The sequence below is a fragment of the Geotrypetes seraphini genome, chromosome 2 (assembly GCF_902459505.1).
Source record: "Geotrypetes seraphini chromosome 2, aGeoSer1.1, whole genome shotgun sequence".
Lineage (NCBI taxonomy): Eukaryota > Metazoa > Chordata > Amphibia > Gymnophiona > Dermophiidae > Geotrypetes > Geotrypetes seraphini.
Window position 1 is genome coordinate 319185441 of NC_047085.1, and position 22024 is coordinate 319207464.

Sequence of the window (22024 nt, forward strand, 5' to 3'; positions counted from 1 at the left end):
GAGCTATATAAAGGAGAAACTCTCTTTTCTTCCTGTTCTGTACTCTTGTACGTCATCTGAGTGTGGCACAGTGGTTAAAGCTACAGCCTCAGCACCCTTAGGTTGTGAGTTCAAACCCACACTGCTCCTTGTTACCCTAGGAAAGTCACCCAATCCCTCCATTGCCCCAGGTACATTAAAATAGATTGTGAACCTGCCGGGATAGACAGGGAAAAATGCTTGAGTGCCTGAATAAGTTCATGTAAACTGTTGTGAGCTCCCCCCTGGGAGAGCGGTATATAAAACTGAATGAACGAATAAATAAATAAATAAAGCACGGCTCCTTCAGCCCTGAAACGCAAGCACCGCCCCCCGCATCCTCAAACTGCCAGTACCCCGAGGGAGGGGGAGCTTCCGGGAGCTGGAGTGCTTTCCCTACCAGAGGCAGCAGAGAACGGCCCGGGGAATGGTGATTCAGGCTCTCAGTTTGCACTGGGGAGCTTGAACATGGAGTTTGAGGTTTCAACATCGGTGGGAGCTGGTCTGGATCAGCCTGAACAGCAGCATGAAGACTTGCCAGTGGGTGAGCATAAGACTTTACATTTAAAATTTCCCCAACTTATAAAACCCCAGGAAGTAACGTTGGACGCTCTGTGGGACTTGGTAGCTGCTATACCTAAAACTATAACCTCTCAATTTAATCAAGTGGAAGAAAGGCTTAAAGAGCATGATAAAGAAATTTCAGGATTACAGAAAATTATCAGTGACTTTAAAACACAATTTGAAACTCAACACCAAGATACTAAAATCCTTTAAACTAATACAGGAGGCTTTAATTAAAGATAACACTAATTTGAGGAGAAAGCTTGAATCACTTGAAAATGTTTCAAGAAATAATAACCTTAGATTGATTAATTTTCCTAGGATTCCTACAATACCTCCTAGAGATATGCTTAAACGATACTTAGTGGAAATACTTGAAATTCCTGATTCGTCTATTCCACCATTTACACAGGCTTACTATTTGCCTGTTAAAGAACTTAGAGATCAAAAGAATTCCCAAGAAGCGAATCAAGAAGTGATTAAACAATCTTTGGATGTAACCGCTTTATTAGAGGCCTCAGATAGGGAAGTAGCCACTCCGGCTACTTTGCTTCTTTCAGTTGCTCTTACTTTGGATAAAACATGGTTATTGAAGTTATACTTTAAAAATAAACACAAAGACTTTTTGGGACTTAAAGTTCAAATGTTTCCTGATTTGGCCAGGGACACACAGAGGCGCAGAAAATAATTTTTATTGTTAAAACCTGCAATTACTGCCCTGGGTGCTACCTTTTTTCTTCGATACCCTTGTAAATGTATCGTTCATTATAAATTGCATAAGTTTGTTTTCTTTGAACCTTCACAACTGACAACATTCCTGTCTCTGTCACGGCTGGAGAAAGCGCATGATGAATAGATGACTGCCTAATCATGGTCTCACCTATAATTGTTCTTTTCTGCAAAAGTTAGAGGAATGGTCTAATGCCTGGCAACTAAAATTCAATGCAAAGAAATGCAGAGTAATGCATTTGGGGATTAATAATAGGAAGGAACCGTATATGCTGGGAGGAGAGAAGCTGATATGCACGGATGGGGAGAGGGACCTTGGGGTGATAGTGTCCGAAGATCTAAAGGCGAAAAAACAGTGTGACAAGGCAGTGGCTGCTGCCAGAAGGATTCTGGGCTGTATAAAGAGAGGCGTAGTCAGTAGAAGGAAGAAGGTGTTGATGCCCCTGTACAGGTCATTGGTGAGGCCCCACTTGGAGTATTGTGTTCAGTTTTGGAGACTGTATCTGGCGAAAGACGTAAGAAGACTTGAGGCGGTCCAGAGGAGGGCGACGAAAATGATAGGAGGCTTGCACCAGAAGACATATGAGGAGAGACTGGAAGCCCTGAATATGTATACCCTAGAGGAAAGGAGAGACAGGGGAGATATGATTCAGACGTTCAAATACTTAAAGGGTATTAACGTAGAACAAAATCTTTTCCAGAGAAAGGAAAATGGTAAAACCAGAGGACATAATTTGAGGTTGAGGGGTGGTAGATTCAGGGGCAATGTTAGGAAATTCTACTTTACGGAGAGGGTGGTGGATGCCTGGAATGCGCTCCCGAGAGAGGTGGTGGAGAGTAAAACTGTGACTGAGTTCAAAGAAGTGTGGGATGAACACAAAAGATTTAGAATCAGAAAATAATATTAAAGATTGAACTAGGCCAGTTACTGGGCAGACTTGTACGGTCTGTGTCTGTGCATGGCCGTTTGGAGGAGGATGGGCTGGGGAGGGCTTCAATGGCTGGGAGGGTGTAGATGGGCTGGAGTAAGTCTTAACAGAGATTTCGGCAGTTGGAACCCAAGCACAGTACCGGGTAAAGCTTTGGATTCTCGCCCAGAAATAGCTAAGAAGAAAAAAAAAAAAAAAAAAAAAATTTTAAATTGAATCAGGTTGGGCAGACTGGATGGACCATTCGGGTCTTTATCTGCCGTCATCTACTATGTTATGTTTACTATGTTTTAATTGATTACCTTAAATTCCGTTTAATTTAATCTTGGATCTTACATGAGGACTTGAGCGAGATCTAAGATGGAATAATTATTGGAATGTATGTATTAAGTTGGAAGTTTTTCTTTATTTCTTGGACCTTGCTTTCTGTACAAGTTTCACTTGATTGATCATATTTGAAAGTGTATAAATAAAAAATAAATAAATAAAGCACGGCTATCACAAGCAAGGGAACGAATCTGGAGTCTCTTCAGTCCCCACTTATAAAGGACGTTGTGGATGGTCATAAATAAGTTTAAGATGTCTTTCAGACATGTTCCCTTTCAAAATGGTTCAGAGATATCACCATAGAAGTGGCACTGACAAACTGCTTCCCCCCCCCCCCCCCAGTTTCTGCCAAAACAAAAACTGCCACCAAAATTGTCTAAATGCTTTTGGCCAAAGCTGAAACTTACCGTCTTGTGAAGATCATCAGAGATTGAAGCCAAAAGGATTGCTAAACCCATAGGAGATTATTCCCTTCCAGTCTCAGGATGAAACTGGGAAAACAGTCTTTTCCCAGTAACTACAAGCACAGGCTAACCACTGGGAGAGCCATTTTAACATGCACTTCTCAACAAGTCTGGCACATTTAGGTTATGAAGCAAATGCAGATGTAATTACATGTCCTCAGAGGGGAAGATTCTCAACACTAAACAGTAAAATCCAACGGGCTGCTACCAAGGTTGCTATTGTAACGATTTCAAATAGGCGAGTCATTCTCAAAAGACCCCGCATGCAAATGAGGTTTGCAGATGTTAATGTCAGCTCACTAAATTTACTCAAGATGAGTCGCTGACGGTAGCGATCAGCACATCCACAGAATATACCCACATATTACAAAATACCCCAACAAAAAACAAATCGAAGATCGGCAGGACAGATACCCAGTCTCTCCCGCTGCACTTGCACAATCTCCTGACACCCACCCCTGGCAGCAGTAGGGATGCTCACTTCCTCCTGCCGCGTCGCAAAATCCTCCGACTCTACTACTACTCCCTCCTGCTACAACGCACTATCTTCCAACACTCCCGCAGTGGGAAGGACGCCCACTCTTTCCCACTGTCACCCAACTCCCCCCCCAATGACTCTCCCCCTGCCCCTCCCCACCTTATTGACGAAGTCCGGCCGGAGGGACGCCTACTCTCTCTGGCTGGCAGGCCCACCTCTTATAAAATGGCGGGCCTGGTCTTTCCCAGTGCATCATGAGAAGCACTGGGGAGGAGCCTAAGGCTCTAATTGGACCAGGCACTTAAGTCCCCCATTGCCCCAGATACATAGTGTGTGAGCTCACCGGGACAGACAGGGAAAAATGCTTGAGTACCTGAATTTCAACCACTTAGGCTATAAGTGGTATATAAATGCGGACATAAGGAAGTTCTTCTTCACCCAGAGAGTGGTAGAAAACTGGAATGCTCTTCCGGAGTCTGTCATAGGGGAAAAACCCTCCAGGGATTCAAGACAAAGTTAGACAAGTTCCTGCTGAACCAGAACGTACGCAGGTAGGGCTAGTCTCAGTTAGGGCGCTGGTCTTTGACCAGAGGGTCGCCACATGAGCAGACTGCTGAGCAAGATGGGCCACTGGTCTGACTCAGCAGCAGCAATTCTTATGTTCTGAAAGAAACTACAGTGTAGGCATATTTTGGTGAAACGTGGTCAGAATCACAATTTATATAGGGGGCTCTTCAATCAGGTTCATTGTACTTAAGATTTCTGCAGATTCTGTACTACTGTTTTATAAAGGCACACAGGTGCCTATAGAAACCAGGTTACAAATAGGTGCCCCTTTGTCCTCTTAATCAAGGCAACCAGTTATAAAGTTACCTTGAGTGAAAAAATACTCTGATTTGTTTTTAATGTTCTACCTATTGGTTTCATGGAGCGACTCCTTGTCTTAGTGCTGTTTGAAAGGATAAAACAATCGCTCCCCATTTACCCACTCCACACCGCTCATGTTGTTATCTCCTCTCAGCTGTAGAGCCCTAACCTCTTTAGTCATTCTCCATAAGGAAGCCAATCCATATCCTCTTTATCATTTTTGTTGCCCTTCTCTGAACCTTTTTCTAGTTCTGCTATATTTATTTTGAAACGGAACAGGAACTACACACCACACTCAAAGTGCAATTACATCAAGGACAGCATTATGTTATTCTCCAACACTTTCCAAATAACAGGCACCGAATGAGTAATTAAAATCAAACTCAGCCCTCAGGGTTTGAAACTTTATGTTCTGAGCCAGTGTCTCGCAAACTTTCCGGCCAGCGGCACGATAAATCCAGTGCCCCGGATGGAAGGCACCCGGAAGTGTGCAGACATCGACGGCGTCGACGTCACGCACATGCGTTGACATCATCACGGCGACGTCCGTGCACGTGCGGAGGCCCATCTGGCTGCGACCCACTTCGGAGGAGGGATCTGGGAGATGCTGGGAGAGGAAGAGAGACGCCGGGCAGGAGAAGATTCATCTGCGCTGGCTGACCCTATAACACATTAAAATCTCTTCGTTCCACGTCTCGGAATCTTCTCGTTATACCTTCTTTAAAATTGATTAATACGTTGCGCTCCAATAATTTTGCCGTCACTGCCCCTACTCTCTGGAACTTGCTGCCTAACCACTTGCGTGGTGAATCCGATTTAAAACAATTTAAAGTAAAACTAAAAACATTCTTGTTCCAGGATGCCTTTGGATAACAACTGTCCTTTTAAGGACAAAATTAAAGTAAACTGTTAATTTTTACCCTAACCTATTGTACTTTCCTTTTATGTTGCACTTTTCTATAACGATTGTAGTTCTTCCCCACTTTCCTATTGTTTGAAGTAGGTCCAAACGTTTCATCTGTGCTTTATTATGACACTTGGATTTTATCCAGTATCCCTTGTTTTTATATGTTTTTACGTTTTAATATGTTTTTATGTAATTTTATATTGTACACCGCTTAGAAACCTGATTAAGCGATTTAAAAAATCTTTTAATAAACTTGAAACTTGAGAGGCAAGTCCTGTAGGTAGTCAGCCGGCATGGACGACTCTCCTCCTCGCCAGTGTGCCGCGGCAAACCTGAAATCTCAGGAGGCAAGTTTCAAGTTTCTTTATTTTTGATATACCGTCTATCAAAACACATGTCTAGATGGTGTACATTATAAAAGATTATAGGAAACAATTACAATAGGTATATAAAAATAAGAATTTATCAAATATTAAAAATACTGGACAAATTCAGATTAATGTACATGAAACGAAAGGAAAGTAGGGAGGGGAAAGGTTGTTTAAAATACATTGAAGTAAAATTAATTTAAAAAAAGAACGGTAAATGGGGAGTGGCAAAAACATTAGGATGGGAATCACTTCAAAAGAAATATTAGATGTTTCAAAGCTTCACATGAATCAGGGAAATAAGAGGCGGAGGCTAATACTAAAGAGTAAAAGCATCTTTAAAGAGGAAAGTTTTAAGTTTGGTTTTAAATTTTCCGATTGAGTTCTCTAATCGAACATCTAGTGGAAGGGCATTCCACAGAGAGGGGGCAGTAACTGAAAAGATGGATTTGCGAGTGGTATCGTAAAACAATTCCCGTATTGACAGTATAGACTAAGAGTAAATTTTGATTATTTGATCGGAGGGCCCTTGATGATGAATAAGGGATCAAAAGTTTATCTATGAACGTTGGTTGGTTAGAATTTTTTGTTTTAAAAGTGAGGAGGAATATTTTATAGGAGAGACGATGGGTGATAGGTAGCCATTGTGCTTTGCGGAGGAGAGGGGTAACATGGTCAAATTTTTTTGCGTGATAGATTAGTTTAACAGCAGTGTTTTGCAATAGCTGTAGACGGCGAATTTCTTTCTGGATTATGCCTTGATAAAGGGCATTACAGCAATCTATAGTTGAAATTACTAGGGAGTGTATCACGATATTAATGGAGGAGGGATCAAGAAAAGAGGAAATAGAACGGATGAGCCTAAGCTTATGGAAACATTTCTACGATACACTGTTCTAAGCACAAGCAGTTACATAGATCATTAAAATTCCCTTAGCAATACCACAAGATTTCACACTATGGAGTTCTGTAAAAGGGCTCTGGAGGTAGAGGGAGGTACTGGATTTCAGATCTGGTCTTATCCCAAACATCTTCTTACCAATTGTCGTCTCACAGAACTTTTCTGCTGCCACTTCATTTGCGATGTTGGCACCCATCAACACACTGACATCAATTCCCATTTTCTCCCGGATAATGTCAGAAATCAGTTTAAGTCCCTCTGGCCCTTCATCTATTCCCTGCAGCCAAGCAATTAAGAGACACAAAGAGAAAGGAGTTAAACATTGGAGTCAGAATCGTTTCCCAACAGAATTGGTGGAATGGATGTGCAGTTAATTGAAAAAGAACCGCAGGCACTGACTAGAGAACTCTATATTTTTGGTTAAATTGTACATGCTGTGCAGGTTGTCTTCCTCATCCCCTCCAGGATATTATGCTCATGGTAACAGAGACGTGTCAACATCGACGTTCACTCTGCTGTCAATGTGTAGTGATAAATTAAAATATCAGTGTGATGTTTTGATGAAAAATGCCTTCATTATAAAGATGCTGGAGGGCAACTCTTATTAAATCACTCGGAGAAGGGAAATGTAAACCAACCCAACACCCTCAATGCCAGGAGATCCAGATTCAGTTCTCAAATCTGGCTTCCTCAGCTTAGGCATAGTTTGAGAGGGGGCAACTGCCCTCCAATATATTCCTCCTACATTGTCCCCCTCCCCCCAAAAAAAAAGTTAGACAAATTATACCTATGGTTCTCAGTCATAGCAAGACCAGCAGTACCTCCTAGCTGTATTCAGGGTACTGGGTTTAGAAGGTGGCCATGGTGTGTGTCTCACTAGTCATGAAATGTTATGCGAAGGGTGGGAGGATAAGAGACTGAAAATGTTGAAAGGAGAGATCCCAGTTAAGTCCAAATGAAAGCTCGTGGAACCATACACCACCATTTGGAAGAGAGGGCAGTTTTGCTGCCAAGCATAAGTAAAATTTGCTATTTGGCTGGAATGACTAGTGCTGTGTATCATTATTTGTAATTGTTTAGCACAACACTGTGCAAGAGAGAAGAAACACAAACAGAGAAAACCTACTAACATCACAAAATCAGGACAGCTAGTGGGTGGCTGCTCACACGATGTGTTTAGGATCCAGGCAGGAACTGAGGTGTAGAAGTAGCCGAATACGTCCAGAATTTCTCAAGCTTTGTTTTCCTCTCTCTGTTATTTGTTAGATTGTCATTCAAGCAAGTATCATACTATGACTGTACTGAGCCAGAAATGGACATTTGTTGTTCCGTTGTCCTTTGATACTCAACTTTTGGAAATCAATTAAGGGACAAATTAATTTGATTCTGGAGTCTTCGATTCCGTTGTCTTATGAGGTGGTTATTGAATAAACACACATCTCTTTGGCTATCTGTGTGTGTAAGTGAAGTATGCAGTTGAGCAGGTAGATTGGGGTCCGACAACTCCAGGAGCCATCTTCGGCCCACGTAGCAGGTCCGTAAGCAGCAATGATCCATTCAGCAGGCCAGCTGTCACCCCATTTTCCAATCTGTATGGGGTGGAGAGTGCTAACCACTTTTGGCGACCCCTAGTGTCGAACACAGGGGCTCCCAGGCGCTCGCCATCGGCCAGCAGTAGCAGAAAGGAGCTGGGATGGATCCGAGTACACATGTAACAGTCCGGTGAGCAGTCAGCCAAGGGTAAGCAAACAGGCCAAAGAGCCAATATCAACCATCAGGAGCTGGCCATCGGGCGTAGGAAGTTCCATGGAGAAGGTGCTGAAGAGGAGGTCCTGGTAACTTGAAGATGCAATAATGGAAGTCCGCAAGGCCCACAGTTATCTGTGATACATTGTTGTCACCTAAACCTCCATTGGACAAATATAAAAGCAGACTATTTGCCATAATGACTGGGATAGCCATGCAAATGGTTACCAAGAACCGGAAAAATGGGGATAGATTTAGGGCTCCTTTTACAAAGCTGCGCTAGGGCCTTAACGCGTGGAATAGCACTCGATAAACTGCCGCACGCGCTAGCCGCTACCGCCTCCTTTGGAGCGGGCGGTAGATTTCCGGCGAGCGTGCACTAATCCAGTGAGTGCGTTAAAACCGCTAGCGCAGTTTTGTAAAAGGAGCCCTTCATTTCTCCTTTTGGTGGGATTCTTTATGCGTGTTATAAATATGAGACAATGAATTCAGAAATTTTGTGTAATAACAAGCTATTTAAATTAACGTGGGGTCCATTGACAAATTTTATTAACACTGATTAGCTGGATTATCCCCCTTTTTTTCCTATTTGATTCACACATCTAGGGAGGGGGAATTATATTTTGTTGTATTCATTGACCAAATGAAAGTGCTGTTTATGATTTTAATTGTATGTATGAAGTAATGCACTTTGGTTTTATTCTTGAATTACGAGGGGGGGAATGTTTTGTAGTATTTCTTTGATCGATTGTGAGTGCTGTCTTGAAGTCAATTGTATGTATATTTTGATGCACTGTTTTCGAATGGAAAATTAATAAAGATTTATTTTTTAAAAAGTCAAGTTTTCACTTCAGCTTTATATCTTTTATACAAGCTTTTTAAGCAACATTCTAGCGAAGTGAATTCCAGAGTGAAGGGGCAGAGTATTAAAAGCAGTACTATGTGTGGGCTGTAACTTAGGTCTCCTTTTATGAAGCCGCATTAGTGGCTTTAGCGCACGCAAATTTTCATCTCGTGCTAACCCCCGCGCTAGCTGAAAAGCTACTACCTGCTCAAGAGGAGACGGTAGCGGCTAGCACAGCCGGCAGTTTAACGCACGTTATTACACGCGTTAAATCGCTAACACGCCTTTGTAAAAGGAGCCCTTAATTTAGTGACCGAAGGAACAGTCAGATAATTAGGCTGAGAAGACTGCAGAGATCATGATAAGCCATGATTAAGATCTTAAGTCTGACCTAACTGCAAACTGGAAGCCAATGTTGGTCAATTAATATTGGGGTCAGATGGACTGACCTTTTGATATTTGAATAAGTTGAAGTCTCTTTAACTGATAAAGGGGAACCTCTACCAAAAGAGAGTTACAGTACTCCAACTGGCTGAAAAGAGTATGCAATAATTTATGCACCCTAGAGTCCAAATACAATTTAAGTGATCTGATCCTTTTAAGAGCAACAAGGTACATCTATTGAAGAGAATGAAAAGTAAGCCTAGCATCAAACCAAATTCCAAGTGGCAGAATCGATTCTTTTATTAGAATCTGAAATTTTCAAAACACGAGTATAAAAAAGGAGTGGCCTATTGTTTCTAGTTATCCATAATGCCTTCGACTTCTGAGGGTTGAGGATTGGCCTGTGCATCAATCCAAACTGCTCTCTTTGCTTAGTTGAAAATTTTGATCCCATATATCATACATAAGCCGCTGTAGGTCATCTGCATAAAAGCAAATGCTTATCCCAAGATGTTGAATTCAAAAAGCAAGAGGTGCAGTGAAAATATTAAGGCTGAACCTAGAATTGATCCCTGGAGAATGGTAGGGAATAAGTTAGGAATACATAATAATTTGAGCAAACCTGAAAAATACGTTCAAACGGGTATGAACTGATCCAGCTGAGAGCTAGGCCCAACAAGCCAGTCTTCTAAGTACCGTACACCAGATTAATGTTTTAATCAGAATTTGTACAAGCAGAAAAAAGTGAGGATGAATGGATAGTCCTTCCTTAGGAACACATGAATTTTATTGGAGAATCACATAAGAGGGATTACAGCTCAGCTCGACACCCAAATAAATATTATTAGACAGACATTGCATTAGCATTGCAAGACATATTTCCTAAATAACATTGTTTTGATTTCTTTCAAGAATATTCTAAATCTCTGTTTATATTCAAGTACATACGGTACATAGCATTATAGCTTCATTCCTTTTAAGCCCTGAAGAAATTTTTCTAACCCCAATTAATTTCATTTGACGAAGCCAATCAGTATTTAGCTAACAAAAATGATTTTAAGTCCCAGTTTTAGCGAAATCAGCCTTACAGTCCCCACAAAACTAAAAAAGCCAGAAAGTTTATTTCTCCCTTTGGCTTTAGCCGAGAGTGATTTCCGTGGGAGTTACTTGCACTGAACTGGAAAAAGGCAAATCACTCTGCCAAGAGCAGACAGGCCAGCAGTAAGCTGAAAAATTCCTTCCCCAGTCCCAAAACCCAGTCTGTCAGCCAAACTGCCAGGACCAGTATCAACCTACATCTGAATTCCTATGACCTTCTGTTTGTTTGTTAGATATGCTGGCTCTAGACCAGGCTCTCCTGATGCTACTAATTTATGTTCATTAATGAATTTGAAATCCTCCTAAATCTGTCTTCCCCCTTTTAGATCAAAAACTGAATGTTCTCTAACCTTCTCCACAGGTGGAACATGCCAAATATTTATCACTTCAGTACTATTCAGTGCTATGTTGTGGTAACAACTTGATATATGATCCAGCCAGCCCCACTACAGTTCATGAGAGGGACCTGTTTGTGAACTCAGAGCTAGATTCACTAACCTTACCAATCGTGTCCTGAGCAGTTTGTGATCCCGACCCGATTTACTAACCCTCTGGCCGATCCTGTCCGCACTCGATCTGATCCGCACATGCAAATAAGGGGAAATGCATGCATAGGTAGGAACACCGATTGGGCTGGCCGATCCAAAAACAAGTGACTGCTGAGGACTCTCCTGCTCTCAGCCGCCCCCCTCCCTGCAGTGTGAGCCCGTGGTTTTAACCCACAGGTTTAGAGCGGGGCTGCACTGTTAAGTTCCAGAACACGCCACAGTGCAGCCCCGCTTTAAACCTGTGGGTTAAAACCACGGGCTCGCGAGTAAAAGTCAAAAAGGTGCCCCCATATACCTGCTGCAGCTCCAGCTAGATTTGCAAGCTTAAACGAGAACGTGATGAATCCATAGGCTGGAAAAGAAGGAGCAAACGTGAAGACGGAGGAAGAGTGTAGAGAGACATAGGGAAAGCAGGGGAGAGACCTGGGCAACTCGCAGGTAAATGCAAATTAAGCTTTAGAGAAGCCAGGGACCATAAGAAACAAGTTCTGATCGAACTGGAAACTCAAAACAGCAGGCAGAACTCCATGAGGAATAGGAGCACAGTTTATGCCACAGAGAGCAAACGCATACACAGACCATCTACAGGCAAAGAAGATGGTCTGTGCATGCGATGGTTTGCTCTGCAGCAATCCGTGTGGTCGGTGTGGGGCGTGCCTCCGATCGCGTAAAGACTTGTTGTGAATCGGTCGCCTGGCCACGGATCGGATCCGATCCGTGAGGTTAGTGAATCTAGGCCTCAGTTTTCAGAATAGACTGCAGCACTAATTTAAACACAACATATGACCAACCTGAAACAAGTAATGCCTTTCATACCTTGATAAGTGTGATGCCAAGAGCTTTCCGAGGAACCTTTCCTGTAATCTCCTCACAGATTTTATGAATAAACTGGTGAGGAATAACAAAGACTAACAAGTCTGCATCTCGAACAGCTTCACCAAGGTCTGGGATAGCAACCTGTGAAAAGCAAGAAACAAGATCATGTTTTTGTTTAGATTTTGCTCACTTTAAGCAAAGATTTGTAGCTTGCAGGTGTAGTGATATTGCTATAGTATGGCGACTGTTTGCCTCTTTCACTAAATTAAATTTTTTAAAAAAAATTTGCTCACTTTTTTTTGGTAGTTTAAGATGAGTTACATTCAGGTACACTGGGTTTTCCCTGTCCTCAGAGTATACAATCTAAGGCAGTGGTCTCAAACTCAAACCCTTTGCAGGGCCACATTTTGGATTTGTAGGTACTTGGAGGGCTTCAGAAAAAATAGTCACTGTCTTATTAAAGATATGACAATTTTGCATGAGGTAAAACTCTTTATAGTTTATAAATCTTTCCTTTTGGCTAAGTCTTAATAATAATATTGTAATTTATAGTTAAAGAGACATATGATCAAGAAACTGTTATATTTTACTTTTGTGATTATGATCACACATATCAAGGGCCTCAAATAGGACCTAGCGGGCCGCATGTTTGAGACCACTGATCTAAGGGAACTGTTCACTAAAGTGCAGTAAAAGTTTGCTGCTACAGTGCGTTAGCTGCAAAAGTTAATGCAGAGGTGTCCAACCTTTTGGCTTCCCTGGCCAAAAAAAATGTTTCTGGGGCTGCACAAACGCTGCAGCAAGACAGAGGAAGGAGCCGGCAAGACGGTAAACACCCGGGGGCAGCAGAGGAAAACACTGCATCGCCCTCGACCGGGGCAGCACAAAATACTTCACGGGGCCACAGGTTGGACAGCCCTGAGTTAATGCATCACAACTGTACAGCTGTGTGGTAAGGTCAGCAACTGTCCTGCAGTTATTACACAGGGCAGACTTTTCCTGCGCTGTAACAGCATCGGCAGGTAGCACAAGTTACAATCACACTATCTACTAGTGCTGCCCAATTACCGATTCACTTCGGGTGAATCGATTTGTGGTTTGTTTTTTTTAATCAGCCTGGCCGATTTGGTAGGGAAGGGTCAGTCAGGAACTGCTGCAGCGCTTAGGTGCTCCTCCTGGGTGAAGGGGGAAGAGGAGGAAGATGGAGATGAAGAAGTGGGTGAACCTGGAGCTGAGGAACAGGAAACTGATAGACAATAACAATAATAATAACTTAATTTTTCTATACTGCCATAGTCAGTCGACTTCTAGGCGGTTCACATTGAAAGAAAGCTGGACATTCAGCGAATTACAAATGCATGAGGGGGATATTACAGAAGAAAAGGGGGCGGGCTCGGTTCTCCTTCCTAATATTTTCCCCCTCTTTTTCTTTTTCTCTCTTTCCATCACCTCCTCCGGGGCAGGCTCGGTTCTGCCAACTTTTTTTTTTTTTTTGCAGTGGCCATGCACATGGTGGTGGCCCGGAGGCCCTCGCGACGCTTCTTTCCGGGGCATTTGCACAGAATTACACACTTCGCCCTCCGATCCGGGGCTGTGGAATAGAACGTTTGGGGATGATAAAACACGTGGCTGTGTCCCGATACTTGCCCCCTTCCCCATCCGACAGGGTCTGTTTGGAGGTTGCTGATACAAGGCTGCCCTTATTTCCCTGCACGGGCGAGGGGGAGGTGGTTGGGGCTTGGTGTGGGAAGGGGCAATTTGATATTTTTAGAAAAACAAAATATAAAAATATTCAGCCTTTTAGTGTCGTGTCTGATCTCGGTTTGGGGCTCCTTGTGCTCTCCTCTCCGCATCCTCTTTACCAATCTCGGGTGCTTTTGTGCCACTTACATCTTTTCGGGGGTGGTGGGTAAATCTAGGTTTAGAGCTATTTTAATTTTTGGTGGTATGTTTGATTTCCGTATCTTACTGTAAATTTTTAAAAATGGAGCTGGATTTTGGACAAGTCCATTGTGACACTTTCCCCTGCACTTTTTATATATTTAATAATATGCAAATCTTGTTTCTTTTTGAGGTAGCTGGTGTAACGAGCAAGTCTTGATTGCTGGGGGAGGTGGTTTACTAGTTTTTCTCCCTGCCTATACTGACCACCCCACCCTTACCCCATGATCTGTACTCCTGGGACTGCTGTGCAGTATAAAATAAAGTTCAGTATTTCATGCTGATTTTAACTTGCTTTTAAAACGAGGCTGACAAATTGTGTGGGGTGGGGAGTTGCACTTAATTCAGGGTGTGAGGATGAGGAGGAGGCACCTTGATCTTTAGAAGCTTGTAAATACTTAAGGAGCGATTAGTTTTCATGTTTCAGTGCAGCATTCATGCTGTATCGTAGAGAATGGCACGGTGACAAAATTCATCACCGTTCCCGTCCCCGCGGATAACCGCGGGAAATAATCCCATGTCATTTTCTAGTGTCTATTTCAACCTCAGTCCTTCTACACCAGCATTCTTCAAAGCAAAGCTTGTGGGTCAGTGGTTGTGGCCATTCATACTCTGATTCTTATGTGACATCACTGATGTGATTGGCTCTTAGGCACTGGTGGAATGAGGCATTATGACATCACAATATCTGCTCTGGATACCAGAGACTGTCATGCTGTAGTGTCTGTTTCAACCTCAGTCCTTCTACACCAGCATTCTTCAAAGCAAAGCTTGTGGGTCAGTGGTTGTGGCCATTCATACTCTGATTCTTCCCTCTCTCCTTAAAGAATGACATGAAGATGGTTTCCCGCGGTTATCCGCGGGGACGGGATCGGTGATAAATTTTGTCACCGTGTCATTCTCTACTGTATCGCTTGAGTTTCCTAAACTCCCTGGGTAGGCGAGTAGCTCAGACGCTGCTTGAACCTGCTTGAACTTTTCCTACCTATGTTGTCTGGAGATTTTATTTTTCAGCTTATCTTTTCCCAGTCTCTGGTTGCACTTCCTTCTGTCTGTGCTCTTAGCCGTGTTTCCATGGCCTTATCCAACTGCTGTTTTCTTTCCTTTATTTTCTGCCCTATATTCATCTTTAATCTATTTATGTGAAGATTTCTAAGGTGCTAAATGTACTATCATTCAGCTTCCCCTTCTCATTCTGACATTCATAAGTATTTTTTCATGTATATTCTTATAAATTTTTTATAAGACCTCAGAACCACCACTCCTCCATCCCACCTAGGTGTTTCAACGGGGAGATTCAAGTGGTGAACTCCTCACCGGTCTGCTTTGTTATAAGTTAAATTAGTTCTAATTCTTATTATTCGTTGGTTTATAATTTATGATTCATGTTACTTATCTTTGTAATGGTGATATGCTTATTTCTCAGCATGGATTAGCGGTAGGACCCGACATGTTTCACCGAAGTTTCGTCAGGGATCCACACAAAACCGCTGTCATCCACCTACTATCCGTGTCTTTTAGGTGGACGACAGCAGTTTTGTGTGGATCCCTGTTTTCTGTTTTTCTTAAAATTTGCTATTATTTTTGCTTAATGGAACACATATCTTAGTATTATAGCTATAACATTTTTGTTTTCACTCTCAGCAATGATATATTGATAAAAAGAAAATTTTATGCAAAAAAATCTAGCAGTATTTTATTAAATGAACCTTCAAAATCTGTGCTTTTTTGTATAAAATAACAGAAATTTGGCCCCCAAAACTGCTCTATGACTGATTTCCTTGCAAGAAGAAAAGCAACTACATACACCCTCAGGACATGCCCTCTATCTTGAGAGTGCCCAAAAAAGATCTTGCTTACACTACCTCTGCGTGCCTCTGGATTAAACTACCTACCAGCATAAGATTATTAAAAGGCCTACTGAACTTCAGGAAAGCTATAAAAACACACACTTCTTTCACTGATTCTGTGCCAATCCAAATCTCCTGGACCTTCTGACAAAGGCCCCCAAATGCTCCACTATCTTGAGTCTCTCAAGCTGATGAGCTCTGTACTACGTCAGACCATATACAATGTTCTACCACACTTTGTCATACTCTACAATTTCTCCAAGATCTGGAATACAAGTGATCTAGAGATAGGAACAATTAGTGAGATTGATAAATTTGCTGATGACACAATGTTGTTAAATCGCAAGAGGATTGTGAAAATTGCAAGAGGACCTTGTGAGACTGGGTATCAAAATGGCAGATGATGTTTAATGTGAACAAGTGCAAAATGAAGCACATGGAAAAGAGCAACTCAAACCATAGCTATGTGATGCAGGGTTCCACATTAGGAGTCATTGCTCTGGAAAAGGATCTTGGCGTCATCGTTGATGATACATTAAAATCTTCTGCTCAGTGTGAATCAGCTAAGAAAGCAAATAAAATATTAGGAATTATCAGGAAATGAATGGAAAACAAAGATGAGAATGTTATAATGCCCTTGTATCACTATATGGTGAGACTGCATCTCAAATACTGTGTGCAATTCTGATCACTGTATCACAAAAAAGATGTAATGAAATTATAAAAGGTACAGGGAAGGGCAACAAAAATGATAAAGAGGAGAGGATGACTTCCCAATGAGGAAAGCTAGAGCTCTTCAGCCTGGAGAAGAGATGGCATAGGGGAGATATGATAGAGGTCTATAAAATACTGAGGGGAATGGAATGGTTTACTCTTATCAAAAACACTAGGGACTAGAAGGCATGCAACGAGGCTAATAAATAGATGTAAAACAAACTGGAGAAAATATTTCTTCACTCACTATGTAATTAAACTGTAGATTCATTGCCAGAGAATGTGGTGAAAGCAATTAGCTTAGAACATAAGAACATAAGAATTGCCACTGCTGGGTCAGACTAGTGGTTCATCCTGCCCAGCATTCCGCTCACGCAGCGGCCCTCCAGTCAAAGACCAGTGCCCTAACCGAGACCAGCCCCACCAGCATACGTCCTTGTTCAGCAGGAACTTGTCTAACTTTGTCTTGAATCCCTGGAGGGTGTTTCCCCCTATGACAGACTGCGGAAGAGCGTTCCAGTTTTCCATCACTCTGGGTGAAGAACGTCCTTACATTTGTACGGAATCTATCTCCTTTCAACTTTAGAGAATGCCCTCTCGTTCTCCCTACATTGGAGAGGGTGAACAACCTGCCCTTATCTACTAAGTTTATCCCCTTCAGTACTTGAATGTTTCGATCATGTCCCCTCTCAATCTTCTCTGTTCGAGGGAGAAGAAGCCCAATTTCTCTAATCTTTCGCTGTAAGGCAGCACCTCCAACTCCTTAACCATCTTAGTCACTCTCTCTGGACTCTTTTGAGTAGTACCGTATCCTTCTTCATGTATGGCAACCAGTGCTGTACACAGTACTCCAGGTGAGGGCACACCATGGCACGGTACAGTAGCATGATAACCTTCTCTGATCTGTTCGTGATCCCCTTCTTTATTATTCCTAGCATTCTGTTTGCCCTTTTCGCCGCCGCCGCACATTGTGCGGACGGCTTCATCGACTTGTCGATCAGAACTCCCAAGTCCCTTTCCTGGGAGGTCTCTCCAAATACCGCCCCGGACATCCTGTATTCGTGCATGAGATTTTTGTTACCAACATGCATCACTTTACACTTGTCCACGTAGAACCTCATCTGCCATGTCACAGCCCATTCCTCGAGCCTGATTATGTCACGTTGTAGATCTTCGCAATCCCCCCTGTGTCTTCACTACTCTGAATAACTTCATATTGTCCGCAAATTTTATCACCTCGCTCGTCGTACTTATGTCCAGATCGTTTATGAAGATATTGAAAAGCACGGGTCCAAGCACCGAGCCCTGCGGCACCCCCACTGTTGACGCTCTTCCAGTCCGAGTATTGTCCATTTACCCCCACTCTCTGTTTCCTATGTTCCAACCAGTTTTTAATCCATGTGAGTATTTCACCCTCTATTCAATGGCTCACAATTTTCTGAAGTAGTCGTTCATGCCGAACCTTGTCGAACGCCTTCTGAAAGTCCAGATATACAATGTTGACCTGTTCGCCCTTGTCTATCTGCCTGTTCATTCCCTCGAAGTGCAGCAAGTTTATTAAACAAGATCTGGCCTTTGCTGAAACCATGCTGGCTGGTCCTCATCAGATGTGTTTGCAGGGTGTTAAAAAAAAAAAAAGGTTTGGATAGTTTCAGAAAAGAAAAGCCCATAAGCTAATATGAAGATGGACTTGGGAAAATCTACTGTTTTATTCTTTTGATTTCTTGTAAGGTACTTATGATCTGGGTTGGCCACTGTTGGAAACAGGATCTGGGCTTGATAGACCATTGATGTGTCCCAGTATGGCAACTCATATTCTTATGTTCTTGTTTGGCTCCTTTGGACTTTCAGTACATTCAGACCCTATCCGGACAGTACAGCACCATCAGTTTTCATAGCTAGCCAGCATCTTCTCCCACACCCATTTTTAGTTCATACTCCTTTCACCTTGGATTCTGCAACCTTAACCCTATATGTCATGTCTGTCTGTCCAAGTTAGATTGTAAGCTCTTCTGAGCAGGAACTGTCTATTAAATGTCAAAATGTACAGGGCTGTGTACACCTTTCAGCAATATATAAGTGATAAATAGTAGTAGTAGTAATCTCTCCACCTGATGTAGCCCATTCACTAGCGTGATAATCCTCTTGACCGAAAGTCAGAACCTACAGGCATCTTTACAACTTTACATATAGCAACCTTAAATCACTGAACTGACCAGTAAGTGATGATTGATATCTTGGACTCTCTTTGGGGGTGGGGGGCTGTGGATTTTACCTGTAGAGAACAGCCAGCCCAGGAAGCAGAAATGGTACCTAATTATCCCAGTAAGAGGCAGCGCTGATGCCGGACTTGTCTCAGATATTTAAGTTTATTCGAACATAAGAGGTAGGGAGAGAAAAGAATATAATTTGAAAGGTCCATTAGAATAATTACAAAGTAGTTTGATCTCCAAAGCACTTTCAGCAATTTTCTTCTTATTTGGATTGAAAAGAGAGACTGTTTCAGCTTAGCTTTATGAACATTGTTAAGACAATTATCTGCCCTAAAAATTAGATGCTTTAACAGTTAGGTCTGCATCAACCATTAGCACCCTCCCACTGTTTCCCATCAATTTGCCACATTTCTTCACATCACATTGCTGTCTTTTTCATTTTCACAAAACTACCTATTTGGCTGTCACTTCTCCTACAGTTATGCCAAGTCTCGGAACAGATTTCTTTCAAAAAGTTTTTGGCCTGGCTGTTTCCAACTGTTCCTCTGGCCTTCCGCTTCAGCTGGAGCTAGTTTTTGCTTGGCTATGGTGTCATTCAGTTTCAGACCAATGTCGTAGTAAAAGGGGGAGGGGGGGCGCAGACTGCCCAGGGCACCATCTTAGTGGGGGCATTGGCATTTCTCCACGCCCTCATGTCATAATCATGCCCTCCCTTCCCTACCCCCTTACCACTTTAAATCTTTGCCAGTGTTACCAACTTCTCCGGGGATTGCGAAGATCTGCAACGTGACATAATCAGGCTCAAGGAATGGGTATCGACGTGGCAAATGAGGTTCAACGTGGACAAGTGTAAAGTGATGCATGTCGGTAACAAAAATCTCAAGCACAAATACAGGATGTCCGGGGCGGTACTTGGAGAGACCTCCCAGGAAAGGGACTTGGGAATTCTGATCGATAAGTCGATTAAGCCGTCCATACAATGTGCAGCAGTGGCGAAAAGGGCGAACAGAATGCTAGGAATGATAAAGAAGGGGATCACAAACAGATCGGAGAAAGTTATCATGCCGCTGTACCGGGCCATGATGCGCCCTCACCTGGAGTACTGCATACAGCACTGGTCGCCGTACATGAAGAAGGACACGTTACTACTCAAAAGGGTCCAGAGAAGAGCGACTAAGATGGTTAAGGGGTTGGAGGAGCTGCCGTACAGCAAAAGATTAGAGAAATTGGGCATCTTATCCTTCGAACAGAGGAGATTGAGAGGGGACATGATCAAAACATTCAAGGTACTGAAGGGAATAGACTTAGTAGATAAAGACAGATTGTTCACTCTCTCCAAGGTGGGGAGAACAAGAGGGCACTCTCTAAAGTTCAAAGGGGATAGATTTCGTATGAACATAAGGAAGTTCTTCTTCACCCAGAGAGTGGTGGAAAACTGGAATGCTCTTCCGGAGTCTGTCATAGGGGAAAACACCCTCCAGGGATTCAAGACAAAGTTAGACAAGTTCCTGCTGAACAAGGATGTACGCTGGTGGGGATAGTCTCAGTCAGGGCACTGGTCTTTGACCAGAGGGCCGCCGCGTGAGCGGACTGCTGGTCGTGATAGACCACTAGTCTGACCCAGCAGCAGCAATTCTTATGTTCTTAAATCACTTCCAGTTCATGGGGCCAGAAAGTGACATTAGAGGGAAAGCCAATGCCAGCACGAGCAGCAGGCTGGAGAAACTACTCACGTAGGTAAATCTTTAAAGAGTTATATGGAGGTGGGGAAAGGGAGGGAAAAAGTGTGGCATGTGGGTGGGGAAGGAGCAAGGGGCAGAGAGGGATGTGGGGGAGGGGAGCCACCACTTCAGGTACCTCCTACCCTCGTTATGCCACTGTTTCAGACCATTCCTCAAGCTTCATTATATTGTTCCTCATGTTATTACATTATTTCTTGTGGCAACCAAGGAGAACAGCGCAGCGCTGCTCTTATACTGAGTCGAGGCCTAGTCAAAGGAAAGATTTTCCTGAAATGAGACCAGATTTAGCAAAGACTCTTCTCACAGGCAGAGAATGGAAGAAAGTCTAAATGGAACTGTAACATTTCTGATCTAGGAATAAACTAATACATACTAAACCAAAGGGAGAAACTGAAAAACATAGTGGTGGAAATCAAAGAAATAACCAGAACATGGGCATTCTAAATCTATTAAATAAAAGTCTTCACAAGGGGGAGTCGCATGATCTGCTTCTAAGATGGACGCCTGACTTGCTTCTTCCCAGCAGCGCGCAAATATAAGTTTCTTTTTTGTCCACTGCATAATTTGCAGTGGACAAAAAGCTTTTTTAAGCTGAATCGTCTGATTAAGTTATGGCATCAAAACAAACAAAATCAGAATTGCTACAATCTGCATCTAAGCACACAAAGCATGACTCAGCGATGGATAAAGCTATGCTCGCACCTTTGTCTAATCGAGATGCCACTCTCGGTGATAATATCAAAGCTCTAAGGGAACTCATAAAGCTCAATTTAAACGCTACAACAGAAATCAAAGAGGGATTACTCACCATTAACACTAGTCTAATCCAACTAAATACACAGCTTGTATTAGATGGGGAGTGAGCGCATGTCAGCCGTTGACTCATAGGCTATAGAGTTTCAACATCGGATAGACAGACTGGATACATTGAGACTGGATGTGGAGGATTTGGCTAATAGGCTGCGACATAACATCAGATTTTTAGGTGTTCCTCAGACCTCTGACGTTAATGTCTGCTTTCTTAACTAAGTTTTACCGCAAATTTTAAATGTTAAATTTGATCAGCCATTGGAGATAGAACGTGCTCATCGCACTCCAGCAAAAGACTGTTGTGGGAAAACCGTTTCCAAAGCCAATGGTTTTCAAACTTTTACGCTTTGGTCAAGTTATTCAAATTCTGCAAATTGCAAAATCCAAACAATCTATTATTTACTAGTCTTTAAGCCCGTTACATTAACAGGTGCTAGAATAGATGTCTGTCTTTCTTTCATTCTTTCTGTCTCCTGCTGTATTTCTCTCTCCCTGACCCCCTTTCTGTCTCTCTTCCTGCCCCTGTGTCTTTCTTCCTTTCTTTCTGTCTCCCTCCTCCCACTGTCTGTCTGTCTTTATTTCTATCTGTCTCTCTCCCTGCTCCATATGTAACATTCCCTCCCCCTTCATTTCCCTGTGCAGCATTTCCCACCCCCGACCTCACTTCCTGTGCAGCAACAGCAGCAGTATTTCCCTCTGCGTCCACTTCTCTGAGCAGCAGGTCCCTGTGCAGCAGCATTCCCCCCCCCCTTTTGCTTCCCGCGGT

At 42.8% G+C, this 22024-nt stretch overlaps 1 protein-coding gene across 2 annotated transcripts in view; it reads right to left on the minus strand.

The window, feature by feature from the left end:
* The window catches only part of GPD1L (glycerol-3-phosphate dehydrogenase 1 like), a 122009-nt gene that overhangs the window by 49305 nt on the left and 50680 nt on the right, over positions 1 to 22024 (minus strand). For both annotated transcript variants that reach the window (XM_033930107.1, XM_033930108.1), the window contains exons 3-4: positions 11989 to 12129; positions 6691 to 6829 (exon numbers count right to left, since the gene is read on the minus strand). In XM_033930107.1, the coding sequence (XP_033785998.1) occupies positions 6691 to 6829; positions 11989 to 12129 (280 nt within the window). The remainder of the gene's footprint in view (positions 1 to 6690; positions 6830 to 11988; positions 12130 to 22024) is intronic.